At 40.1% G+C, this 25197-nt stretch overlaps 1 protein-coding gene across 5 annotated transcripts in view; it reads right to left on the bottom strand.

Moving 5' to 3' along the window:
- Positions 1 to 1549: 1549 nt before the first annotated feature.
- The window catches only part of slc6a13 (solute carrier family 6 member 13), a 46419-nt gene continuing 22771 nt past the window's right edge, over positions 1550 to 25197 (bottom strand). For all 5 annotated transcript variants that reach the window (XM_088646665.1, XM_088646664.1, XM_088646668.1 and 2 more), the window contains 8 exons: positions 21210 to 21313; positions 20536 to 20660; positions 19655 to 19767; positions 18673 to 18810; positions 17394 to 17496; positions 16442 to 16542; positions 15516 to 15686; positions 1550 to 11817 (listed from right to left, as the gene is read on the bottom strand). In XM_088646665.1, the coding sequence (XP_088502791.1) occupies positions 11653 to 11817; positions 15516 to 15686; positions 16442 to 16542; positions 17394 to 17496; positions 18673 to 18810; positions 19655 to 19767; positions 20536 to 20660; positions 21210 to 21313 (1020 nt within the window). In that variant the 3' untranslated portion in view covers positions 1550 to 11652. The remainder of the gene's footprint in view (positions 11818 to 15515; positions 15687 to 16441; positions 16543 to 17393; positions 17497 to 18672; positions 18811 to 19654; positions 19768 to 20535; positions 20661 to 21209; positions 21314 to 25197) is intronic.

The following is a 25197-nucleotide window of genomic DNA, read 5'->3' as shown; positions in this document are numbered from 1 at the left end:
CCAGTGCAGGGCCACAGTGGAAAGCAGAGTAAAACCCGACAAACAGTTTTTGATGTTGATTATTTCTGCTCCATTTTTATTTGCTAAACTACAGTAGATTATTTTCAAAGCATCATGGATCAAGCTAAGAATGTATTTCACTTTGAGGTTACTTCACCAGCTTCACGTATAGCAGCAGTTTATTTCCCACAGACATGTTACCTGTCAATGTATACTGATGGAAAAAAGAAATGCAACATTTTCTGGAATGAGAATACTGTAACGCATACGGCCACCATTGCAGGTTATGCAAGCCGGGTTACTGGTGTGGTGACGTCACCGCCCTTCCCTGTGAATAGCAGGGACCACAGCCGTCGGGGTAACAGGAGATTTCCCTTTAGCACAACTGGCTGGGTCCCTGTTGAGTGATGCTGGAGGCCCGGCTTCGAGTCCCCAACGGTGGGGGGCCGACCTGAGTTGGCAGCGGCGAGGGCGCATACCCCCGTGAACCCGAGAGCGCTACAATACTATAGTTATAGCTTATATCCTTTCACAAAAAGTTGCCAATTTGTTTTAAGCCCTCTGACCAGCAATACAGCTTGTGCAGTGAGGCATTGCAACTTGCCAATCACACGAAAGTTCGTTAGGTGCACTTTTACCCAACGAGGTCCAGGTGGAACAATGCCCGATCAGGTCACCTTTAAAAAGGCCTTAATACAAAGTGTAAGTCACTGTGAGAAAAAGGCCACACTCAGTCAGTTTTCTGTGAATTCCATAATGCCTCGAATGTCACCAGAAGCAAGGGAGAGGGACATTGGCATGCTGCAGGCTGGCATGTCATGTGGCATCGTTGCCAGACACTATGGAGTAAGCCGCTCCACTGTGTCCCGACTGCAGAGAAGGTCTCAGCAGACCAGCAGGACAGATGACCATCCCAAGATCCGGTCACCCTCGAGTGACCACACCAGAGCAGGACCAACACTTCAGACTGGTCCATCTGAGAGATTGTTTCAGATCTGCCACCCGTACTGCTGCTGAAACTGCCAGAAGACACAATGCCCGCATCAGTGACAGGACAGTGAGGCTCCATGCTCCTGGTCTTGGAGGAAGGCGACCTGTCAGAGGCCCTCTGCTCACACCTCCTAGGCGTCACATCCGACTGGATTGGGCCAGACAGAGGCTGTGATGGACTCGTTAGCAGTGGCATCAGGTCCTCTTCACGGATGAGTCACTCTTCAGCCTGTTCCATGCAGACGGGAGGACCAGAGTGTGGAGGAGGAGGTGTTGCTTTTCTTTTTGCCATCAGTATATATCTAATTTGTTTTGCAAGCTTACATAAAAGTCTGTTACTTTTAACCTTTTTAGGTTTTGCTATTAATTTAAGGAAATGTGTCGCAGAACCTACTCAGAAGCAAACAGCTACGAAAAGCTACCTGGAATTGTGTTTTTACGACGACTTATGTCACTTATTCTTATTCTAATTATTTTGAGTTGCAAATGTGTACTACTGTTGAAAACAGAGCAGGGTGTGGGAGGAGACGAAGCCAAACAAAATTCCACACACAATGAGTTGTTTTTAGAAATACATTTGTACATCTGCATAGTTTTCATTACACACTGTACAAATTCACAACACTGAATTTGTCATAATTATTCTGTTACAAAAATTAGTACAGAGTGCTATGCCAAAGAGAAATAAAATTAATCAACAGAGTTAATGACAATGGTGATTTTCACATTGAAAAGTTAAATAGGTAACTAAGTACACGAACTGGAAGAAGAATGTATAAGAAATTATTTTCCTAAAATCTGCATTTACACTTTTCTAAAATACAAGACCCATTTGTGCACAATTTTGTAAAGATAAGTTTGTAAAATTATAGAAAACCAAATCACTTGGAACTTTCCACAGGATATATCCACAGTGCCAAGATACAGTAGAGTGTGGGAGTCTGCAACTGTCCTAGTTAAATCATTATTTTATTTTAGTTTTTATATATAATATTCAAATATGTTTTATCTCTATCATACTGTAGATGTTGCTGTAAGCTTTTTGAATACTCTCCTCTTCAGGTGCAGATTACTATTTTGAATAGTAATAGGATGAAGGGGAGATCAGTTTTTATTTTTAATGTTTCCAAAACAATAAAAATCCATTAAAAAAGCAACTAATGCATTTGTTTTCTTTTCCTTTGCAAATTAATCATAAAAAATACTGACTGCTCTTAACACTCCCAAACACACCTTTTCTGGGATTTTGGCTTCGTTATTGTTTGACTACATTGTACAATATTAACTATCAGTAAGCAATGCCAATTAAGATAATACATTATTGTAAACAATCATGTCTTTTTTTCAGTTGACTTTTCTGTGTGCGTTTAACTATGTACATTGATCCTCTGCACAATACTCAGAAACAGACACAAGAGATCATCGAACTAATTTCCAGTTTAATATATACCGTAGTATTAGTTTGAAATATCTATTAGAACTTTTTGAACTTTCTATCACTATATATTAATAAGGTAAATACGTAGTAATGAAACGAGTTTGGATAAAGGAAGCTAGTGAAGTCAACTTCCTGCTGAGGATATGACTTTGGGGCAGCACCATAGCACAGTGATTAGCATTGCTGCCTTGCAGTGCTGTGGCTCTGGGTTAAATTCCTGGAATGCTATCTGTGTGGAGTTCTTATGTTCTTCTCTTGTTTTGTGTGGTGTTCCTCCGGGTGCTCCGGCTTACCCCCACAGTTGAAAGACATGCTGGTAGGTTAAATGGCTTCTGGGAAAACTGGAAAAAATTGTGCTTGTGTGTGTCTGTGTCTGCCCTGCATTGGACTGGAAAGGTAAAGAAAATAAATACAACATTTCCCACTGTAGAGCCTTCTTCAGGTGTTTAACATCATTTGGGTAGTGTAGTATTTCCTATACTACTCTTCCTTAACTTCTGTAACATTTGCAACAGCTGTTGCTGGTAAGACCTAAAGTAACCTTATAACCTAAAAACAATAAGAACACATAACACAAAAACTATACCTTCTGTATATTTTTCAAACATTACTGGTCGAATGACAGTACTGCCTAGCTATGAAATGAAGCTGAATAAAGGACAAGAAAAGATTTCAGCAAACCAGACAGCTCCCAAAACTATTGAAAACCGGTGTGTGAACTCGTCAGTGTGGTTAACAAAAAACACATAAGCTGAAGTAACAATAGAGATATATTCACAGGTAACTGAGCAAAACCTGTGATCCTAAACATTGACGATTAAATTTAATTTGAGAGAATCCACACAGGATGTTTCCTTTGTAATGCATAATCATCGTGCTTATGTACTGTTATTAGTGTTGATTAATATTTCTTGATTCACCACACTGTTAATGATATTCACTTAAAAATTAACAATGTTTAACGTTAGTTTGCACTGAAACCCTGCTCAGCTAGCCACAGAAATGTCATTTCTTTGCTTCGTGCTGATGAGGGTGCTTTCAAGGCTGGTCATGTTTTGTACAGTACATCACCAAATACAATATACAGTAAAGCAATTCGCTACAGTTTTGTCACAAACTGTCCCCACTTCACATTTCAAAAGGTTCCTTTCCCAACTAAAGTCAAAGTGTAAAAAAAAATCCATTGCCGCGTCATGGAACACTTTTGGACAATTTTGCAAGCCCGATTTCCAAAATGTGTGCATTTTCTGTGAGGAGGCCTTGAATTAATCAGGGTGAAGGCCCTGATGTGGGTATTACACACAACGCCCAGCCGAACAGAGTAGGACTTTGTAAACCGAACCAACTTCCTGCCACTGAAAAGGCACGCTGGCCTAGGTGTGGAAGAGGAGGTATGGGAAAGCAACGACGCTGATTTGAATAGAAAATCAACTCATTCAATCCATGTGCCTCTTACCCTCTAAGGTCTTTTTCACAGCCAGAAGATAGTCAAAGAGGTTAAACTGCATTCAAAGCCTCGGTCCAGCAAAGGGTTTCATTTGCTCAGTGAGATTGAATGAAGGCCTGGCATTGGTGCCAACAACATCAATCTTGCTTCCATTAATCTTGGCCAGACCTTCAGATCTGGTAGTTCACAATTAAAAGATCAACAGGAAAAGGCAGTAGACCTACTGACTCGGGAAGAATGCTGTGGTTTACAGTTTTTTTTTTCTCCAGTAATTCATCAAACAAAAGCTATCCTCAAGGTTCCATCTTGTTTACTGAGCTTAAGGTACTTATGAACCCAGGGCTGCAGTCATAATTGAATTGAACCTGTCAGCTGTGTCTTCTATTCTATGTTTGATTTTTTTTAAAAGCACAGATGTTTCATTTTTTATTCTATTACGTAGGTCTCCCATAGTATATGAAATATAATAAATATTATTTTTATTTTTTTTTAGCGATTTTGCAATATTGCTACTTCTTTGATTTGCTAGGCATAAAACATTCTTGTTTTTTGTACAGTATTTTAAAATCCTGGTTTTCAGCATGGTAGCAAATATCGCAAATCAGCACTTTTCTATTGGAATTTAATAGAATTATCATTTCATCATTCAATTCTTTTCAGAATTTTACATTCTAAACTACGAATGCTGGACAACTGGAATTCATTGTTACCCATGGTTGGGTAGGCAACAGTGGAATTGATTTTTAAAACACTTTCAGTGGAGTGTCAAAGCTTTGAATGAAAGTAAATGTCCGAGCACAACTTCAGGAACAGATATACAGTACAAGGAGTTCACATTATCACTGTCAAACATCCTGATAACACCTTTTCTGTACAAAACTACTAAAAAAGAGGCTGTCTTACTAAACACAGAGGCTCATTATCTTGAGACATTTATGAACCAGACAAGGAGTTGGCAAGTAAAAGAGCTTGGATCAAAATGCTGTTCTACATTTATAGTACTATTTCACTGGATGTTCTGAATTGAACACATTGGTGCATCCATGCAGTAATTCTATGGTTAAATATGCACTGGCTTGCGAACTTACATATGCTTGTTTCTTTAAAAAAAAGTTTCAATAATCATCTTCCTAACCTTAGTAATTTGTTCTTGGTATGATAACCAAAAGGATAAGTAATTAATACAATAATGATGTTAATAAAAGTAGTTAACAAGTAGTTATGCATTAGAAAGTCTTCAGAGAAATTGAACAACATAAAAACCCAGGGACCTCCCAGAATTCACTGCAACCATGCAAGAACAATACCAGACATCTGTGTGGAAGTTTCAAGTTTCAAATGGCCAAGTGGCCAAGTTTTGGCAGAATTGAAAGTGGTACCTACAGTAGACTTCCTCTCTAACCTGAATATTGTATGTGCGTATTTGATCATGGGACTGTTTGGGAATCTCGTATTTGTCTCTGCAACAGCCAGTGGTACATTCTGACACATGTCCACACGTGTCAGTGAAGTCAACAAGTATCAACAGAGTATTATGTGTTGCATGTTGCTGTTATTTTATTTTTTGCACACAGCTGCTCTGATTTTCAGTACACTATGTCCAGGTTCAGAACAATTTCAGTGCTCTTGCTTAGATGGTTGTTTGCCATGTCAGTTAACAATGCCAGTGGATTCAGTAGACTCAGGCAACCTATAGCTAATCAAAAAAAAAAATTAAGCCATGACTACCATGTCTGTGGATTTGTAGACACTGTCCTGGTCGTATGTGCTTTCCTTCTCTCTTTACATTTTCTTAAGGAATCTTTTCAAAGCCATTTTACTGGGACTGGCAAGCAACAAAAATTGCACAACAAAAGAAAAATACAGATCCTGCCAGTCACAAAACCTTTTACAACAATGTTAAGCTGAAAGTATCAGTAAATATTTTGGGATGATATTTAAGAGCCCCTTTTAATAGACCCTCCCCCCCAAAGGGCATAAACATCATATTATAAAACAGCTTTTCAAAGACAGATAGAACTATGCAACAAGAAAATATTTATCATTCCTTAATATTACAGTATGCATCATGAACCTTTCCTTCATTGTGCAAGAGTATTAGGAGTATTTTATTTAAAAAAAGAATTTTGCAAAATTATATTCAATGCACATTTCTCATAACAGCTGGGAACTAAAATTATACTTATGTTGTAAATGCACAGGTGAACACTGCTATTAGATGATTATAATTTGGTTTGTGTTATTAACATAAATGTTCTTCCCTATGTCTCATAGATTTATTATTCTGTTCTGTGGTTTTGAAAAATTACTCTAATGAACATTCTACTAAGCTACGTCTACTTAGTTCTTAATTCTACTGTCATTTTGAAGGTGGCAATGTAAATAATATAATTTCTTAAACATTCCATTGTACTAATAAACAACTTCCCTTTTATGAAGCATAATTTACAGATAAAATCCCTCTCCCATTCATCAGTTTGGAACTGCTGTCCTCAGCAGAGAAAACTTGGTTTATTACAGCTACACTCTCACACTGATTCTACACTCTCTTGGAGGAAGGGTACCTAGTAATAACCCTAGTTCACACACATGCATGGAGCTTTTGGGGGACTTTGTACATTTTGAAATCGACGGACACTTTTGTTTATTTTGAAATGTGATATAAACCTCGCTTTCAACTGCAGACAGACAGCTGGGGGTTTGCAAACAGGAAAACTGGAACATAAGTCACGATGTTTATTTTATTTTGAGGGACAAGCCTAAGACCTTTCAGCGTGTCAACAAAACAACACATTAGGTCCTGTGTTGGCAAGCCAGACACCTGTTCTTCATTAAAACAGCGCTGTGCTGTTTGTTGCAAACGTGATGAACTGAACTAGCCCTCATGGACTGCCTGTTCATTTGCTCCGAAATGCATGCAAAGTCAGGCAAATGCTTCTTTTTGAAAGTGTCTCTTTCTTGAATTGACTATAAAGTTTGAGATCCACAGCCTTCAGTAATTCTGCGGGTGAAGAAATGGGGCTGAATTCATTTGAGTTGGCACAAAAAAATTTAAAATCCCAGCGCTCACATTTGTAGATCTATTTGTCACATACTGTATGATGTCTCTTATTGAAATTCTATCATCATAGCATATGTTCATAGCACAGTGTGTGGACTAGCCTATAGCTTGATCAGTCAGTGACCTGTGTCAATTAAAAGGGACACAGCCACTAGATTTCTACTTACTGTTTTACAGAGAAAGTGAAGTAGCTCATGCAAAACATTAACCCGCAAAATCACATATCTGAAGTGGAAAATATATTTTTGTTGTTTTGTACAAATGCTGCAATTGAACCACATCCCTGTTTCTGATCAGTGGTTATAGTCACACAATCTAAGACAAGCAAAGACTTTTTGCATGGAACTTGAGAACTGTGCTGATAAATTCTTCATTTCAGGGGCATTTGGAGGTGATAAATTCCCATAAGAAAAGGAGTAAATCTTTCACTCAATAATCACCATGCCCTGTTCTGTTACTGCAGTTCCTTGTATTTTGCACAAGGTCAATGAAGAATGTGCAGTAGCCTAACTTATTCCTTCAGTAGAACTCATGCAGGTACAGTAGGTGTTTTGTATGGGTTGCAGTTTCACATTGCTTCATTGGTCTAAAGCTCCATGCTTGTAGGTACTCCTGCCTCTAACCTACACTTTCAAGAATATCTTGCCTGATCAATGCCAATTTTGGGACATGAGAGAAGTATGTTGCTCCTCCTCTCTGTTAAACGGAGACATGAAAGCAGGTAGAAGAGATGAAAAACTCAAAGGAGCGTGACTGATAACAAGAAATTGCATTCATTGTTTATATATACATTTTATATATACATGTGTTTTTACATAAACATCCTGTAAAAGTAAAACTAATGAAACAGTAAACACATCAGATTTGATGCTGCTTTCTGTGTACTCCAAACTCAAGAAATTCAGAAAATGCTCCAAAATTCATAGTTTGGCTTTTTTAAACTAGAGTAGGTAGTTCATCCAAGTTGAGGCAGTGACTTTCAGTCTTACCCATCAGATAAATACCTGGTGAGTCACAGGGTAGAGGTGTTAAAGTAAAGTATTAGCTGTGAGTACCTTAAAGGCAGGTTCTTCTTTGTTCAAACTAGCTTTCTTTGACTGTAGTGAGTGTGTTACCTAGCTAAGAGATGTCTCAATTTTAATTAAATGAATTATGGAGTAAGCAGAAGCTGGCTTGTTAGGAAGAAATTAGACGGTGTTGGGGGAGTTTGTTTTAGGTTTTCAATTACAACTCCAATATTAATGAACAATGCCAGATGGAGTGGTCACAAGATATTAATTAATGGCATAGACATAGCTAGCTGAGAGCCTTGGAAGAATGAGCTGAGGTTATACAAACATCCCTGGAATATACCAGCACACAGTAAATAGGTATTCTGGGATTTGACAAGGCTAGATCCAGATAGCAAATACTCCAAGATTTTCACTAAGTCAGTTCTTAAGGAAGGTTCAGTGGTTGTGGCGGTCTGTTCCATCTGTACGCAGTAGCTCCAGGTTACAGTTATGATTAAAGTGCATTTTAAACACCCTTCCTTCCATATTTTTAGAACATTATAAAAAATCTGGGGAAGTTTATTTTCGTGTTGTTGTTTTTGACTGTCGGGTGTAAGTGGTCCCTCTGTGTGTAAATACAATATGACTCACATTGCAGTCAAATGATGTGGCAAACTTAATAACCTCCTGTTGATGAGTTACTGTATGTGGCTGATATACTGTAGCAGAGCTGCTTTCTAAGCTTCAGATGACCTTCTCTCCTTATGAAGAAGATAACGACTGCACCAGCACTGTCACCATATCAAATCCACACTGCCCACCATATTTGAGAAAAGAATTATCAGGTTTCTCACAGGTGAAATGGCATAATAAATGTTGAAAGCAATGAATGGGAGAGAGTTATTGCACAGGGCAGCTCTTGTAGTGTTGCACTGATTAAACTGTAAATTTACTGAACTATCACTGTTGTACTGTATTCTTTGTTTTTGGTTTACCTGTCTGTGTTGTGCTGTTGTGTTGGACCCTGCCCAAAAACATTGCCCTAAGGGATAATAAAGCTTGAATTGAATTCAAGCAAACATTCTGCTTTGTGCAGTAAAACGTCAATCCTTCATGCTAAGGCACATTTAATTTCTTTCCACACAAGTGCATTTGCTAGAATTCGTTATAATGGACTACTCATCCTCAAGCAGTGGTCAGGTGATGGGCACCTGTGCATTTTGGTACTGAATGATGTCCATTTTATCAAGGTGCAACCTTTGGTCGGTTTGCCATTATCACAGTCACTGGGTTGCCCGGCTAAGCAACACTCTAATCAAGGTACCATGTTTGAAGAGCTATAGTTCTAAAAGATCTGTGCACCATTAATGACTCAAGCTGAGCAAAAGAGATATTCTAGAGGGGATTCTAGATCTTAACCTTCACTATCTTGAGAAAATACTTTCCATATGTGTCTAAGAGGGACACTCCAACTGTATACTATAGCTTTGTTGCCCGGACTTGTTACTCCATTGGTAGACTTGTGGACAATTGTACTACACGGTCGGGCCATAGAAAGGCACTTGTCACAGGCTCCACCTGTGTTTGTCTGACCGTTTCTCCCCATAGTCCATTTCTAAATCAGTTAAAGAGGAAAGAGAGGTTATCTAACCTCTAGAAAGGCTGGGATTCTGGGTTGGGATATCTTTTTCTACTTTCTTTTTTTTAAAACCTGCCCAGAAGCTAGTCTTCTCCTACTGAGACTTCCCAGAACCCAATAGTACCACATAGTACCCAGTCTGCTACGGACGCAAGATGGGCCTTATTCAGCATCTGTTTTAAAAACTGTTTTAAAAACTGTTTCAGGATTGCGATACACCAACCTAGAAGTGCCTCCAGTCAGAGAGCATAAAAGAGATAATCCCTGTAACACATGGAATCCGTGCAAAATGTGAGCATGAGATGTACAGGGATTGTTTACATTCTCTCACTCTTGTAACAGCTTCCTCTGGACTGGGATACTGGACCAGGTGGCTAGAATTAGGATATTCGCTTTGAGTTCTGAAAAGGGAAGAATTCAGGCAATGTGAGAGAACACGCTAGGGTACATCAGCAAGGAGGGACACAAGAAAACAGACAGTGGAGTCATCTAAATAGAAAAGTTTAAAACAAAGTTGTTTTGCCTGGTGTTTTTTTTTTAGCTTTTGTTTAAAAAAAAAACTTGGTTTTGGGGAGCAACCGGGTGATTTAAAGCTCCTGCTCTTTCGACATCCGGAAAGCTTATTTTAAGCCTTTGCTCCTGAACTGCGGTCAAAGTGAAAATCTCACGTGATTTTCTTTTCTTGTTGCCTGATTACTGAGTTGGCTGATTCAGCCTAAACAGTAAAATATCCGTTCCTGCTTACTCCTGATTTTTTAAAACTGTTTTTAAGATGTCCTTGGCTTTTGAGATATTTGCTTAAATTGGAGATTCTTATTTACTTCTGTTTTTCCATTATTTACAATTTTGTGGATTCTTACATGCTATATACAGTAGAAATGAAATATACACTGCCACTTTTTTCTAGATATTGGAATTTCATATTGGAATAGTAGAATTACCTCTGGATTAGCATTCTCGGCAGAATATTTTAAATGATTAATTTGAACAAGCAGTCTATGTGTTTATTCTGCTATTTTTTTCTGGTAATGCCAATGATAATCAACTCTCATTTACAATGATGACTAGCACCCATTAAAAAAGACTGGGAGACCCCTTTACATACAGCAGGTGGGGCAATCTGGCAATCAGTGGATCAACCTAAGTGAAATACCTTGCTTACAGCTAAAACATCCCACCCAGGATCTTGAAGACATTTTCTGCTGATTCACAGTTAGCTCCATATGTCCGCTAGGGCACTATTTCATTAGTGGCTTGTTTCTTGAGAACCTACAGGCTTCTGAAGTCACCTGAAGAGACAGCTTTTCCTTCCTCAATCAAGAAATATTCGTTAATGACTATTAGCAGGGCTTTCTTGATTAAGGTCAATTTTTTTTCTTCTTAAATTTGTTTTGCTTTGTCATATGAGTTGTTGGAAGTTATTATCCCCAGTATAAAGTCAATATTCCATGAGTTCTGCCTCTTTAGTTTTGGTTACTGTAAACTCTCACACAGATGTCCATTTATGCTGCCTGACACAATCAAATTAAGAAAGCTGTTAGTATGCTTTACATAGGAAATTAAGGATTAATGAAAACATTTTAAACTGGTAAAATCTTTTAAGGAAACACATTCTTGGAAAAAAATGAAGAACCACCTGATTCTACACTGCTGTACAAAAGAAAACACAGATAGTTTGCCAGGAGCATTCCTCAATGTCAGGTTAATTTTGCTGGTGATCTTGTCAGAATACCAACATCCAACGCAATTCAGTTCACGCCTAAAAACACAAAAGAAACACCAACTCCAACCAAAGTCTGAAGAGTTAAAGAAAACAAAGCCAAACAAGAACACCGCAGACTTCCAACGAAACCAAACTGGTCCAACGTTGAGCTTCCAGACACTGGCAGGTTACGCCATTAAAAATTATCAGTTAATAGAAAAACAAGGACAACAGTAATAACGTGTGCTGCTACAAAACTTATAACAAAACTTCACAGGTGTGGTGCGTTTGTTTCTGATTTTTGGATGGCAAGTTTGAGGTATCACGTGGGTGCAAATGGACCCCTGCCCAGCAAAGCCAGGATGGCCACAGTTGACAAGAGTCTAGCAGACGGACTCCTTTTCGGGAACAGGGAAGTACCCCTCCCGCGTAGGTTCTCCAAGGGGTTGCTGCAGGCCAGTCTCGGGCGCGAAGATGGCCAGGAGCTTCTCCTGCTCCTTCTTCGTCTTGGGAAGGTCGTCCGAGGGTCTGATCAGCTGCTGGATGCGCTGTGAGGAAAACGGAGAGGAGGGCTTTAGAAAACCTGGGGGGGGGGAAATGCGTGCCGTTTTTCAAGGCCGCCATTTGACGGCAGCCGTGGGCGTGTCTCAGTCAGAGTTCTCCCGGTTTCTCCCACACGTTGTGGGCTTGCGTGCTTTTGGTGGCGTTTTAAAGGGGAACTGCTGTCCCAATTGCTCAGACCGGTTAGTAAATCGCGGCGAACATGCAAACATTAATGAGTTGACGGTACTGAAAAAATTTCAAACTAAGCACAAAATCATGAACTTTGTGAAAGTGCTGTAAGTCGCCATGTTGTTGGAAAGCCCTGGTCTCGCCTCGGGTGAGAGCAAGAGTTTGTGAGAAGTGTGACGTGAAGCGGCCCTTCCTGCTCATTAGTCACTCTAATAGGAGCACACGAGGAATGCGAGGTACGAGTGAATAAGTACAGGTTGAGCAGCAGACATTTCACTGCAGAAATTTTCCAACGTGATCTGCATGCAGAGTTAACGAGTAAGTAGTATTTGTCGGCAAAACCGTCGACAGAGAAATTTCTATTGGACTAAAAGTGGGGTACTGTATTCACAAGCATGCTTGTTTACACTGTAATAAGGCCTCTTCATGTCATCGGAAGTTTTGTTGCCTTATTCTAAATCACAGAATATGGAGCTGTGCATAGCTGGAAATTTCATTTATTTTGTGATGTAAATTGACAGTTCTACAAGTTACTACAGCATGTCCATTTTACTACTATTGCAGTTTTAAAATGCACTGCTGATTCTTTCTAACCCCCGAAATATAAAAATAGCACCTCTGAGTTCGGGATGTTTTATTGAACAGCTCTGACGAGCTCAGACTTCCACTGGGAGACTGTACAACCTATGGTTCCAGCTCTATAGTCTCCCTGGTGTAACCACTTTGCCACTGGAGTTGACACCTAACCCTTTCTACGGTTTTTATACAACCACTATTTTCACATCTTTTTCTGGTTGCTCCTCTCTACCAAGATTATTATACAGCCCTTTCTGGGTATGCTAAGGATAAGAAGATTTTCTTATGCGACATGGCTCTTTCGTAATGCACATTACTTGTCTTATCACAGTTGCTTCCTCATCAACAGGGCCAACGCCTCAGACTACACTGTTTTTGCTGACTCCATCAAAGCAGGACTTACACTTCAGATTCGTCTTATCGGTTCCTTCCCTGTCCAATAGGATTTCAACACAGAGTCTGTATATTTAGCAGCCAACTTTATCCAAATAACTTTCATAAAATACCTCCTAGTTCTAAATATGCACCGATAAACTGGATAATAAACCTCTTTGGGATTATAAAATAAGATATAAGATGCTGTCTATCTTTCACGTCCATCTAAAAGGGAACAAATTTGTCTTTGGCATCACAATACAAAACAACAAATAATGGCACTCAACATAAAAAAAATATGAAAACAAACAATAGCTCTAGACATGTGACAATATACACACATCTCACTCTGCCCATATTACACTACCTTCACATATAAACCGATAGCTCTGTACAAGAAATTTAGTTGTGTTTCATATATCGACTACACGGGTGAAAAAGGATTTCTTCTATACCTTTTTCTTGGTCCCGACTTTTTGAAACATTATACCAGAAGGTAGCAGTTGGAAATGGGGATTAAGGGGATGGGAAGGGTCATCAACGACCAGCTGGTCTTTCTTTTTCCAACTTGAAATATAATACAGCTCTTTAATCTGTTTCTGTGGACGACAATTTATTTTAGTAGCAATATTAATAATTCTGGCCCATGGTACTTTACTCTTAACACTCAGGCTGCCATACCACGCCGTGATACCAAAAATAAGCAGCTTTCTACTAACGCTCTATAAACTCTTGCTAAAATGTTTTGACTCACCCCAAACCCCTTCAGGTTCCAGAACAAAAATATATGCTAACTACCTTTCTTAATTAATTGGTATTCTCTGCCAAGTTTAAAATGTTATCTATTACTGTTCCTCAGTATCTAAGACACTGGCCAACCTCCTCAAGCTGATTAATAAGGGGAAGAGGCTGAGAATATAAGGTACTACTATCACAGGTAGCCAGTTCTTTGGTTTTATCTACATTAATATGAAGCATGCTTGACAGACACCACCTCTCCAGTTCACTTGTCCGTTCAAAGTCATTCTCCACCACTCTTATTGTGCTTTTGTTCAATTACGTGGTGTAGCAGCACTAACAGCGTGACTCTCATTTATTCCCAAAAATAAACTCCACTCGCATCTCTCCTCAATGGATCCACAGTCTGTCTTGATTGGGTCTCTGACTGGTCATCTACTTACAGAGCTGTCCTCCTATCGTTGCTCTGTAAAGCCTCTGCCAGCTACTCCTCACATACTGCAGAAGACAATCCTGCTTTTAAACCCAACTCTTGTACTGGAGAATTTTCTCACTCGGTTGCTGCCTCTACTAATCGAGGTTCCTTCCCATGAATTCTCAAGCTCGCCTCTGCTCACTGCTGTTTCCCAAGCCAATAGCCCGCCGCAGTTTTAAGCGGGAATATGCCTTTTCCCACGCTTCTTGATCTTTGACTCTGCGTTTTTGGAGGGTCTTTCATTTTTCTTTTCCTCCGAAACAGCATTTGTCAGAGCCTGACAGAGCCCTATTCAACCTGGATGGTCCTATTTGGCCATTTTTCAACACAGCCATAAAAAAAAACTGTTTCTCTTGCACAGCCTTGACTTCTCTGACAAGGAAGCAGTCGCTATCACGATTCTGTCTTCTGAGTGTACAGTAGGTGCACAGAGAGGATCTCCTCTCTGGGAGCCTCCTAAATACTCTTAGTGAAAGGAGAAGCACCTGAGTGGTGATTTATTTTCAAGTGAGGTATTTCTTTCACTGAATTCTCATCCATAAACGATCCTTTTACATCCATAAACATGTGTGCCTTAATGTGGGGCCACAAGTCTCTTTATGACACTGTCTTGCCACACTAAGGCAAAGACAAAAGCATTATTTTCTCATCCTGAATGAAATACGTAATTATTTTTAAACATGATGCACGTGTTAATGTAATGTTTGAATGAATAAACTGATCGATGGAAAACCTCTTTTTAGATTAAGTAGAATTGATGATACCACCACAATAGTCAATGAATCAGGGATAGTAGTTTCATCACATTGGTGAATGACATGCACAGAATAAGGCAGAATAAAGGAGAAATAAGTACGGCCTGTTGCTTATTTGGCTTGATAATGTTTATTCGTTTATTTTTGCTCACTTTCCCTTCTCCAAGCACGGGTGTGGTTCAATTTTGAAAAATACAGCACTTTCACAATTTTGAAATTTTGACTTTAAATATTGAAATTTCGACATCTAAAACTTGCTTAAGCATGGCAATTTTTTTTCGTTTGCCATACTTAAGCAAGAACGAATGTCTGGTATCGCATTTAAATCTATACTTCTGTATATATTTCTTCTTAAACTACATTCACAAAATATTTTGATACTCTTTTCTAAACCTTTCTGAGTGACATGGTATTTCAAGGGTCATTTTTATGCTCAAAGACATGAGCCATGGGATCATCAATCATGTTTCTTGGAAAATGAACTACAGTAATCTCTTCAACAGATAATGAGGTGCTTGGTCAGTTTCATGCGTTAAGGATCTGCTGAGACACGTCCTGGCAATTTGACTTCGATCACATCTCTTCTTGTCCTTACCTGTCGGAAAGTGCCCTTTGTGGTGATGATTTTGAAGATAATCCACAGTGGGATACAGACCATTGAGGAGAGGGCTAAGAGCCAGCCCAGGCCATACCCCCACCATGGGTAAACATACACATTGTTGTACTTCAGAGGTGTGTACTTGATAAGGGAGAAAGCAAAAGTACCCTGGAAAAAGAGAAGAACAAGTTGTTACAAACCACTTGTTGGTAGGTTGGCTAACTTGGTCTCTTATTTGGTTTTAAGCAAAGTCCGTGCTCGCTGTTGGTGGTCGTCAGGCAGATCTTATCCCACTTTCTGTAGTGATAAATGGACAGTAGAGAGTACATAACCTCCTATCCCCACTCGAATTCCAATACTTATCCGTTGCAGAGTGACCCACAACCATGCTAACTGTTTAGTTTTAGGTTAAAAAATACTGACCTCATCTACATATTATTGTCCTGAGAAAGGGAGCTGTGAGATTTGTTCATATTGACATTTTACGACGTTTTCTACCAAAATGGTTACCCCTGTTGCTCACCATCAGACACAATGGTTTCATGTTTTTTTAAAGATTATTTTTTGGCTCCTTCCTTTTGATATGAAACCTCCTGCCAGTGGATGAACTCTAGCTGTGGTTTCTCAAAAAAGCTACATACTGTACTGTATGTCTACAGATTTCAGAGTTTCTATACCATAATTTTGATCATTTCTGAGTTCATTAAAATGCTACCCAGCACACTGACAATGGCCTTGAAGATTGGTTTTTGCTTGTTCATTAAATGTTAAACCAAGAACTGTTAGGTTGATTTTTTTTTTATTTGTTTAGCTGAAATGATCACCCACGACTGAAGATCTGTTGTCTTTTTGTTAAGCAGTTCAGAGGCATAGGTTTGTATAGCTGTACAGTAAAATTGAGCCAAGCTCCAGAGCATACTCACAAAACAGACTGCAGGGGTGAAAAACAGCCAGCAGTACTTAATCACCGAACTGGGCCGGTAACCAATCATGTCCTCAATGTTGTCATAGAAACGGTCTGCACCTAAAAACAAGAAAAAGTAAATGTACTAGAACGACACAACCAAATTATGACACATTATTTTTAATTGTTAATAATAGAGTGAAAGATAAAACTGTGAATTAATACAATGCATATTTTAACTTGAATGAACTGTAAATACAGGGTGATTCTATTCATTAATACAATTTTTTTCTGTAACATCCCCAAAGGAATCAGAAGAGGTACTACTCTCCTGAAAACTGCCAGGCCAAATGCACGTCACCACTAATTTATCCTTGTAGAGGAGATACAGTACATCTGTAATACAGTACATCTGGGATAATGTCACCCCTTCAAAACCACGGACTCAAGGGAGCATTTTGGTTGGGTTTTATAATTGATGTATACCTAATTATCAAGGCTAGTGAAAGTGTTATAGACTGAGATAACCTGCAGCATTAATGCTGGGCTCCAATATTTCCCCCTTCAAAACAAAAAGAGCAGAATTTGTGTTCTGCCCAGGAAAAATGTCCAAAAGTGCTGTTTTACTTCCTTTTACCATTGCATAAGCTTAAATAGCCATACAGGCGGGTGGGATATAAGGAGATGGCTTTTAAAATCACCGCAGCAAACATAAGGGCACCGATAACTTCAAGAAAAAGGAACTCAGGTGACACAAGGCAGTGTTCAGTCAGCCGTGAGACAGGATTGTGGGACATTTCCTGCCACATACTGCGTTTGAGCACATGAGTTGCGCAGTAATTTAAACTATCATGTTTCGCAGGGCACAAGTGGAGCGGGAAGCTCAGATTTCCCCCTTGAAAATAATTCAGTTTGCTCTAATAATTTTTTTTTACACATTCCCACATAGTGCAACGCAACGAAACACTCACCATAAACCCACGCAATGCACACAGTTTCAAAAATTGCCACAAAGAGGAGACACATCCCACTAGCTGCATAGTAATCAAATAACTGGAAGACATACATTCCTCCCTGCAAAGAGAATCACACATCAGTGTAGCAGTAGCAGGAATTGCAAAAGAAATCCAACATACATACTGTAGATATTGGGCAATAAAATGGAATAACTTTAATTGCTGTAGCATAATCCCCTATGGTTCTCAGTACTGGGTCTGGAGTACTCCTGTTTATGTTGGTTTTTGTTGCATCTGGGCCCTTAATCACCTGTGCTATTTGCTCTGCTTGCTTGTTTGTTTAAGCAAGGTTTTATTTTGCACCCAAGCCTCAGTTTCAAAAATACTCGAGTCTAGTGCCTCTCTGTCCTGGCTCTGAGTAACTTCCAGGCAAATTTGTTCCACTATTTCCTTTGAGGCCTTTTTCCATTTTCCTTTTAATCTCTTAAAGAGCTGAAGGAGATCTGTAACTGGTAGAAACCCCTGTAGTAATTAGCGGGTTTCAGGACTGCTGCCGCTCCGGAGTGTTAGCTGAAATATAACAAATTGGGTTTAAGCAGGAGGAAAATCATTGACTCTCTGGGAGCTGTCTGATACGGTGTCATTCATACCTGTTGCTGTTCGTCACGGACTGATCATCTATTAAGAGCTGTTTAAGGCAAAGGCATAATTTGCAAGTAAAGGAGAGACTGTTAAAGTTTGGTGTGCAGAGCTCGTTGTTTACACTGCACCTTAACTACAATGTTTTTGAAACCACTAAGTGCTGAGCAAGCAGGCAGTTTCAGACACTAATTAGCACTAGTGATTAAGGGCCCAACTGGAACAAAACTCAGCAGACACACGGTCACTACTGGACCAGGATGGATGAATACAATGTAACCAGAAAAACTAGGTTTCCAGACGTTTCTATCATTTTACAGCAGACATTTCTAAATTCAGCAGCAATTCACTTTTAAAAAATGCATTTTGGGAGATAATAATACGTCAACAAGTAATTTGCTTTTCTCAAATGAAACTAAGCCTCAAGAATAGGTGATGAAGTTTTCCGAAATGATCATCAATGAACTCCATTATACATTACCCCCTCAAGTTACTATACACGACACGAAACTCAAAAAGCAGCTTTTAGCGTATTTTGCAACGTAGAGAGAAGTCAGAACAATTAGGGAGAAGCTCACAGGGACACAGACTACCTCTTGCCTTATTTATGCTTGGAGGCAAATAGCTTCTCTAGTAGAGGCAAGCAGGACCCTACCTCAGTGAGCATGATGAGGCCCATGATGAAGGACACCACAGCCACGGCTAAGATGAAGAGCTCTCTCCGGTGCCTGCGGCGGAAGACTGATGGGTACATGTCCACCATTGCCGTGACCAGACTCTCCACGCACACGAACTGCGTAAGGGTACCAAACAGAGGGATGAGCTCCATCGCCACACGCAGGATGAACACAAAGTGAGTCCATGCCTTCGACTGCTAATGACGCGCTCAGAATGTACCACTTATCGGTCAAGGGAAGCAAGCAAGGGGTCACTCCCAGGAGGCTCTCCATGCCTGCTGTCAGACTGCACTTGCGCAGAGCGTCTTCCCAAGATGCACAGCATTTTTTGAAGGTGAGCTTTGGACAAGCGGCGGGGTTCTGCGCTCAATGTGGGCTTTAGGTAACTGCCTGTGAGGGACGTGCATACTTTGTTGTTGAACCCACCTCCCCTCAAAGACTTGATTGGTTATTCTGTCCCTTTCTTTGTGGCTATCTGATGGACTGCTGTCCCATTCAGAAGGCAAGCAGTTGTGTGCTTTCAGTCCTTTCCTTGAGCCCTGTGTTTTTTGGGGCAGGTTCTGACTTGACGTGAACCTCACTGGGATAAGTGACATTCTGTAGATGGATGCTATGGCAACGAACGACATTTCACTCCCATTAGGTAAACCGAGGAGCTCGGGCGTCAGCCTTAACTTAATGTCACGAAGACGGCTGCTACAGTTTGAGTGATGTTAGCAATACCCTAAAACAGTATCCACACTGAAAAACATAAGAATTACATAAGATAATTCACGTTGAAATTGTGAGTATGCCCAACTTTAAAAAAAACCTTAACGTCGTCTTAAATGAAAGAATCTATGGCTTTAAAGCCAGCAAAATGAACAATCACGAGCAGTGAGGTGAAATTAGGAAAAGTATCAAGGACAAATATATCACGTCCGAAAAAAATGCCTCATGGGCACCTGGTGGACATCTCACCTGGCTGTCGAGCCCCAGCAAAACAATCATGATGAAGAAGAAGCAGGCCCAGACGGGGGAGAAAGGCATCATGGAGACAGCCCGAGGATAGGCGATGAAGGCCAGACCGGGACCTGGGCAGAGGAAAAGCAGGAAGGATACAGCTGCAGTCATCAAAAAGAAAATGGCCCCAGAACTATCCTGCCTTTGATCTGGGCCGTTCAGCATGAGGATACCCTGGGAGTTAGTGGTTGCAAGGAGAGCCCATCCCAGAATGAACAGGAGTCCCGTTCTGTCATTACGTGTGCTTGGGGAAATAAATCGGATTTTACGCATCAGTGGACCTATCCAATAACTGAACTCTTAGACACTTGAAAACAGTTTTATCTTGGATGCGACAGAGTCAGGGCATCAGCTTTTAAAGTGTGAAGATTGCTTTATTCAATTAGTTGATCTTGAGTTACAGTATTCTTGCAGTCAGAAGAGATATTTCAATGTTTTGCTCTTCAACACCTTTCAGAGTGTTTCCATAAGAAGACTCGTAGTTTGTACCAAGACATAGCAGTATTTCAACGGTTATATTTTATGTATATGTAGGCAGTAGTGCAGCATGGCCATTAACAAAACATGCAGTGTCTGAGCTCAATTGTCAAGGAGTTTTTTGGTTTCCCTTCCTAGTTCTAACTCACAAGATGTTCCCATGGAATTCTTTCTTAATCTGCAATTTCCTCAAGAAGATAAGTGGCTGAACACACTAAGATAAGGTCTAAAATATCTGCCGGATAACCCAAGTTAATGCCACCGTTATCCTTTCTGTATCTTCATGGGCCACCAGACAGTTCAACATGTCACTGTGTTTAAAAGATTCCAATTCTGTGTTTTTCTTTCGGGTGACTGCTTACCAGATTCAGCAACTTCTGAAATTGGCACTTGCTGTTCATAAGACATGAAGCCCAAGATCGAGAAGATAGCAAACCCAGCGACAAAGCTTGTTCCACTGTTTAAAAAGCACAGGGCTAGGCAGTCTCTGTAATAAACAAGAAATTGGTTCACTTACATAACAAAACCCACAGAGAATGTTTGAAAACATCTACTGTATAACATGCTAGTGATATTTAAATGTTCTAAATGTATACAGAACACCCTATGCTTCAATGTAATTTAAGTGGTAGGTAATATAATTAAAATGATGTCAGGACGTTTGTCAGTGAAGAAAACAAAGTGCTGAAATCTCAGCAGTTAAGTTTAACATTGCTCATTCAACTGCTCAGATCGACCAAATGTGGTACAAATAGTGACAATGAGTCATGGACAAAGAATCATTTGAAGCTAATGAAGCTATTATAGTATTTGCATTTAATTCTAATTTTCTGACAAATGAGAGAGACTGAAATTAGACTTATATCCCGTGTGTAATGATGTGGATGTTTTGCAGTCTAAGTCAGCACTCCAAACATCACTATTAAGATTTTGTGTTTCGTTTTCCATAAAACAGAATGGACGTGACCTATGCAATCCTAGGTGAGGGGCATTAAAAGACTCCATCTCTGTGTTGTGCGTTTTCCAAGTCTCCTACTTGTAGCAGTTGTTGCTGTATTTATTGTAGCTCCCCAGAGCAGTGAGACACCCCAGACAAATGGCATAGGAGAAGAAAATTTGAGTCCCTGCATCCATCCACACCTGAAAAATCAAGCAAAGAAGAACATGTGATTGTGCTCAGATGGCAACCCTCCTTGTTGTTTGTTTGGCTGTGTTTTGCGTATGCATGTGTATATTGTGTCTCCAAGTAGGAGCCAGACAGAATAGCATTGGGAAATTCAATACACTTCCACAAAGCTGCAGAGAAATAGACAGAGCACTCATTTTAAGGGAACAAAAGAGTAGTTCAAGCTCCAGGCCCTTCAAACCTTGGTCCCTTATCAAAACTCTGTCATGAACAATACTGAGCTGTGCAGGATTTCCTAAGACTGAGAATAGGTGTTTTCAAATAGAGGGATACCATATTACGTCACCTCTGCAGACTGATGGACAAATGTGTTACTTGAAAGAAACTTTCGCTGTTTCGCTAAAGTGGTATTAAAAGACTTTTGCACATTTCCAGTAATTCTACTTGATATTTTCTAACCAATTACACTTCTTTAAACACCCCCAAGTGAATACTAGGCATCGGAACATAACCCCCGTTGCACAGGGTGCTAAACGTAGCTGCAAGGTCTTTCTGCTCTGCGGATGGACTTCCAGGTGGACAAAGGCCACTTGTCCTGACTTTGAACTCATCCCTCCACTTTCAGCATTACAGTACCAAGAGCTCTTGGGAACACTAGCACGACTGCGCAAACAAATGAAACAAACCACCAATTATTTCCTCCTTTTCAAAGACAAGAGGCGATTCCAAGAAATCTCACAGGCTGTGCACATTACTATGACAGAACTGCCTTTTTTTTCCCCATATACAAAACCTGGCTTCCCGTGCTCCCCACCGCACTGAGCCAAACAGGGTTTTTCCACTGGTTGTCTGCAGTCTGGACTACATGAGCAGTGCCTTTGTTTTCCCGACTTCTGCATTGAGATGCCGAAGAGACAGCACATGTTCACACCAGTGACTGCGAGTGAGCTATGCTTCAACCCCAAAATGAAAGCTCTAAGAATTAAAAACTAATTGAATTTTCCTTGTAACACCAATATTATCATTAGTACTTCCTGCTGTACTTCCTCCCAGTTTGTAAAAAATGTCAGTTAGTAATCAATACAGTTGTAGTGTGCAGTGTGACCAAGGCCCAACTGTCAAGCTATTCACAGTCTGACGCACTGCAAGTTCCACTGTGCTGTATAGAAGAGTGAGCACTGATTGGAGGACCAGAACATCTCTTACTGCTGTCACTACAAGCCTGCAGATGCCATTAGGACTCTGAAGTAGCTGTTGTGCAGTTAACTATAACAAAGTCTCAGTAAACCATGAAAAGACCACACCAGCTCTGTTTTGGACCAAGACTTGGGGAATCCCAGTCAGATAATGACACTGCTCGGGGTCAAACCAGTAATGTCCAGATTATAGGGCTCTGCTTTCTCTCTGAGTGAGCAAGTTCAAAGAATGAGCCACCTGAATCTCCGTTTCTGTATCCCATTTTAAAGTGTAAGGAAGCATGGGACAGCATTTACTTCTTATAGAAGTTTAATTGGAATTTAGCACCAGTCTGCTAGACATAAAAATCATTCTTCCCATTATATGCACTGAAGATTACGAAGAAGCAGACTCTGAACAATTACAGGCACATTGGTGCAAGGGATAACATCAGTTTCTGTCACTAAAAAATATGTTATGTCATTATGCCAATGTGCAACACAATCATAAATGGTGTTGTCTCTATGAATTTTGTTAATGTACAAGAAATCTGAAATCAGTTCTAGGCTGGTATAGGCGTATAGCTTTGTTCTACAAAAGAAACATTAAGAGACCAGTTAAGATTTGTGAACACTCAGCATAACACAAAGTACAGTATATCTGGGATTTGAAATGACTGTTCAGAAGATATTTATGAAAGGATTAATGTTATGCTAAAACAAGCAATTAACCATTAATTAACTCTTACTAAGTAAAAAAGAAAATGCAGATAGCATGACAGTGCTGTCACTGAAATCAGTACCATTTAAAGAAATAAGGGCAACATCACTGATATCAATCAAAACGACTCATCACATTTAAGAAAGAGTATATACAGCCCCTGGACATCTTCTCTGTGAGCGTAGGACTGCAAAATAACAAGGACAGCAGTCAAGACATAGAGTCACATAAGAAAATTCAAAGGATAGGAGACCAAGTCACCAAGTCACCAGCAGCTATTGGGCAAAACCATCTCCCATGGTAATCATAGACAATTGTGTTTGAGTATTTCTGTTCTCTGGGGATTAAAATCCAATCCACTCTGGAAATCCAAGTAAAGCAAGATATTCTCCTGGAAAAATGCAAGTATAAAGCACTGGGCCCTTTTTCTATGAAAGCCTCTCGGTTAACTTCATGTTGAGTGTCTCAAAGTACGCTCACTTCAGCAAGCAGCACATAACGTACCAGATAATTGCACTGTATCCCATTGCTGACCACCCTGCTGTCTGGAGGCTGACAGAACTCACGCAGAGAGGGACGGCAAGTTCTGGAACACTGCCCAACAAAGGCAAAGGTTGCAGCTGAAAAAGCTCTGCACCAAGTTTGTTTCCTGTGTTCCTTAGGATCCTGCTATTTTGGACATCAAACATCAGTCACCCTCAGTCGATTTCGTTTGCTCTGAAGTGCCACGTGCTCAGCCTACACCACAATGAAAGAATTAGAGAGGGCCTCTCTCTTGGCCAACCCAAACACCAGATATGACAAAGCTGAGGTATGTGTGAGCATACAATGAAAGGACTTTGCCATTTCAGTACAATTTTCATCTCATCTACACGTCTAAATAATTCCACTCTGTGACATACTGTATACAGCACAGTAATTCCACTCAGTCTTCTCCAAAAGCAGTGTCTCTTCCACCACCATATCCAACAAGAACAAAAGTCAAGTCACTCCATTCAAAACTCTTTCATACACTCCTGTTTGCCCACCGTTCTTCAAACCTTCCAAAAGCCAACGTGTGTGAAAAAGACGAGCACCAAAAGAGAACTCAGTGCTTCCATACGGTTATCCTGAAAAGTGATCGGCACCGACCAGCTGTTGGAAACATTATACATTAAGCTTTTCCCAGTGTTTTCCTTCAGTTTTAAGGTAGAGGACAAGGAAAATTAAAAATGTTCTGTTCAGCACTTGTGTTTTGAATTGCTACAAGGGTAACGATACCAGGACATGTCTGGTCTCCTCCCAGAAAGGGTCAGTGATTATGTTCTTTTGAGCTGGGGAGTCTAAAGCAATTTTGTCCATTATTTTTTTACCACAGGAAACGTAATTCACCCATGCTGGTTGCCTTTTTATAAATGAGAAAATGCATTGACTTTTCATACTAATTTACTATAGCCCTTAAGGTATTTAATCAGACTAGCCCCAGAGCTGACATGACTCTAACGGACAGAGGTGTGAATGGGTAACTGCCTCAGCAAGTGTTCACTGAAAAAGGTTCCACACTGAAAAGGAGAAAGAAGTAATGTGTTTCAGCTGTTTGGTCTTCTTCAGGTGAAGATTAACTCAATTGGCCATTGATTCAGCAATGGGTATGACCATATTATCAAGAAGACTGGCAGCAAGAACAGGCTCCAACACAATACGATATATGTGGGTGGGCTGAAGATAGATCATTTTCAAAGAGCAACTTTCAGGACTATGGTGTCTTAAATGAAACAGCATTATGAATTAGCTATTGTTTATCTCTCTGGGTGGCATGGCGGTGCAGTGGTTAGCGGCCCTGGGTTCAATTCTAGACCTGGCGTGTTATATATGTTCTCCATGTGGTCACATAGTTTACCTCACATAGTCCATAAGTCCATAAGTATATAATGAATTGGCTTCTGGGAAAAGTGGCCCTAGGTGTTAGTGTGTGCATATCTATGTCTCTCTCTGTGTGTGCCTTGAGATGGACTGGCGTCCC

This window comes from Lepisosteus platostomus, chromosome 9 (genome assembly GCF_059453375.1).
Source record: "Lepisosteus platostomus isolate fLepPlt1 chromosome 9, fLepPlt1.hap1, whole genome shotgun sequence".
NCBI classification, from domain to species: domain Eukaryota; kingdom Metazoa; phylum Chordata; class Actinopteri; order Semionotiformes; family Lepisosteidae; genus Lepisosteus; species Lepisosteus platostomus.
The sequence above is the reverse complement of the archived record's forward strand: the minus strand, read 5'-3'. Positions and strand labels throughout refer to the sequence as shown.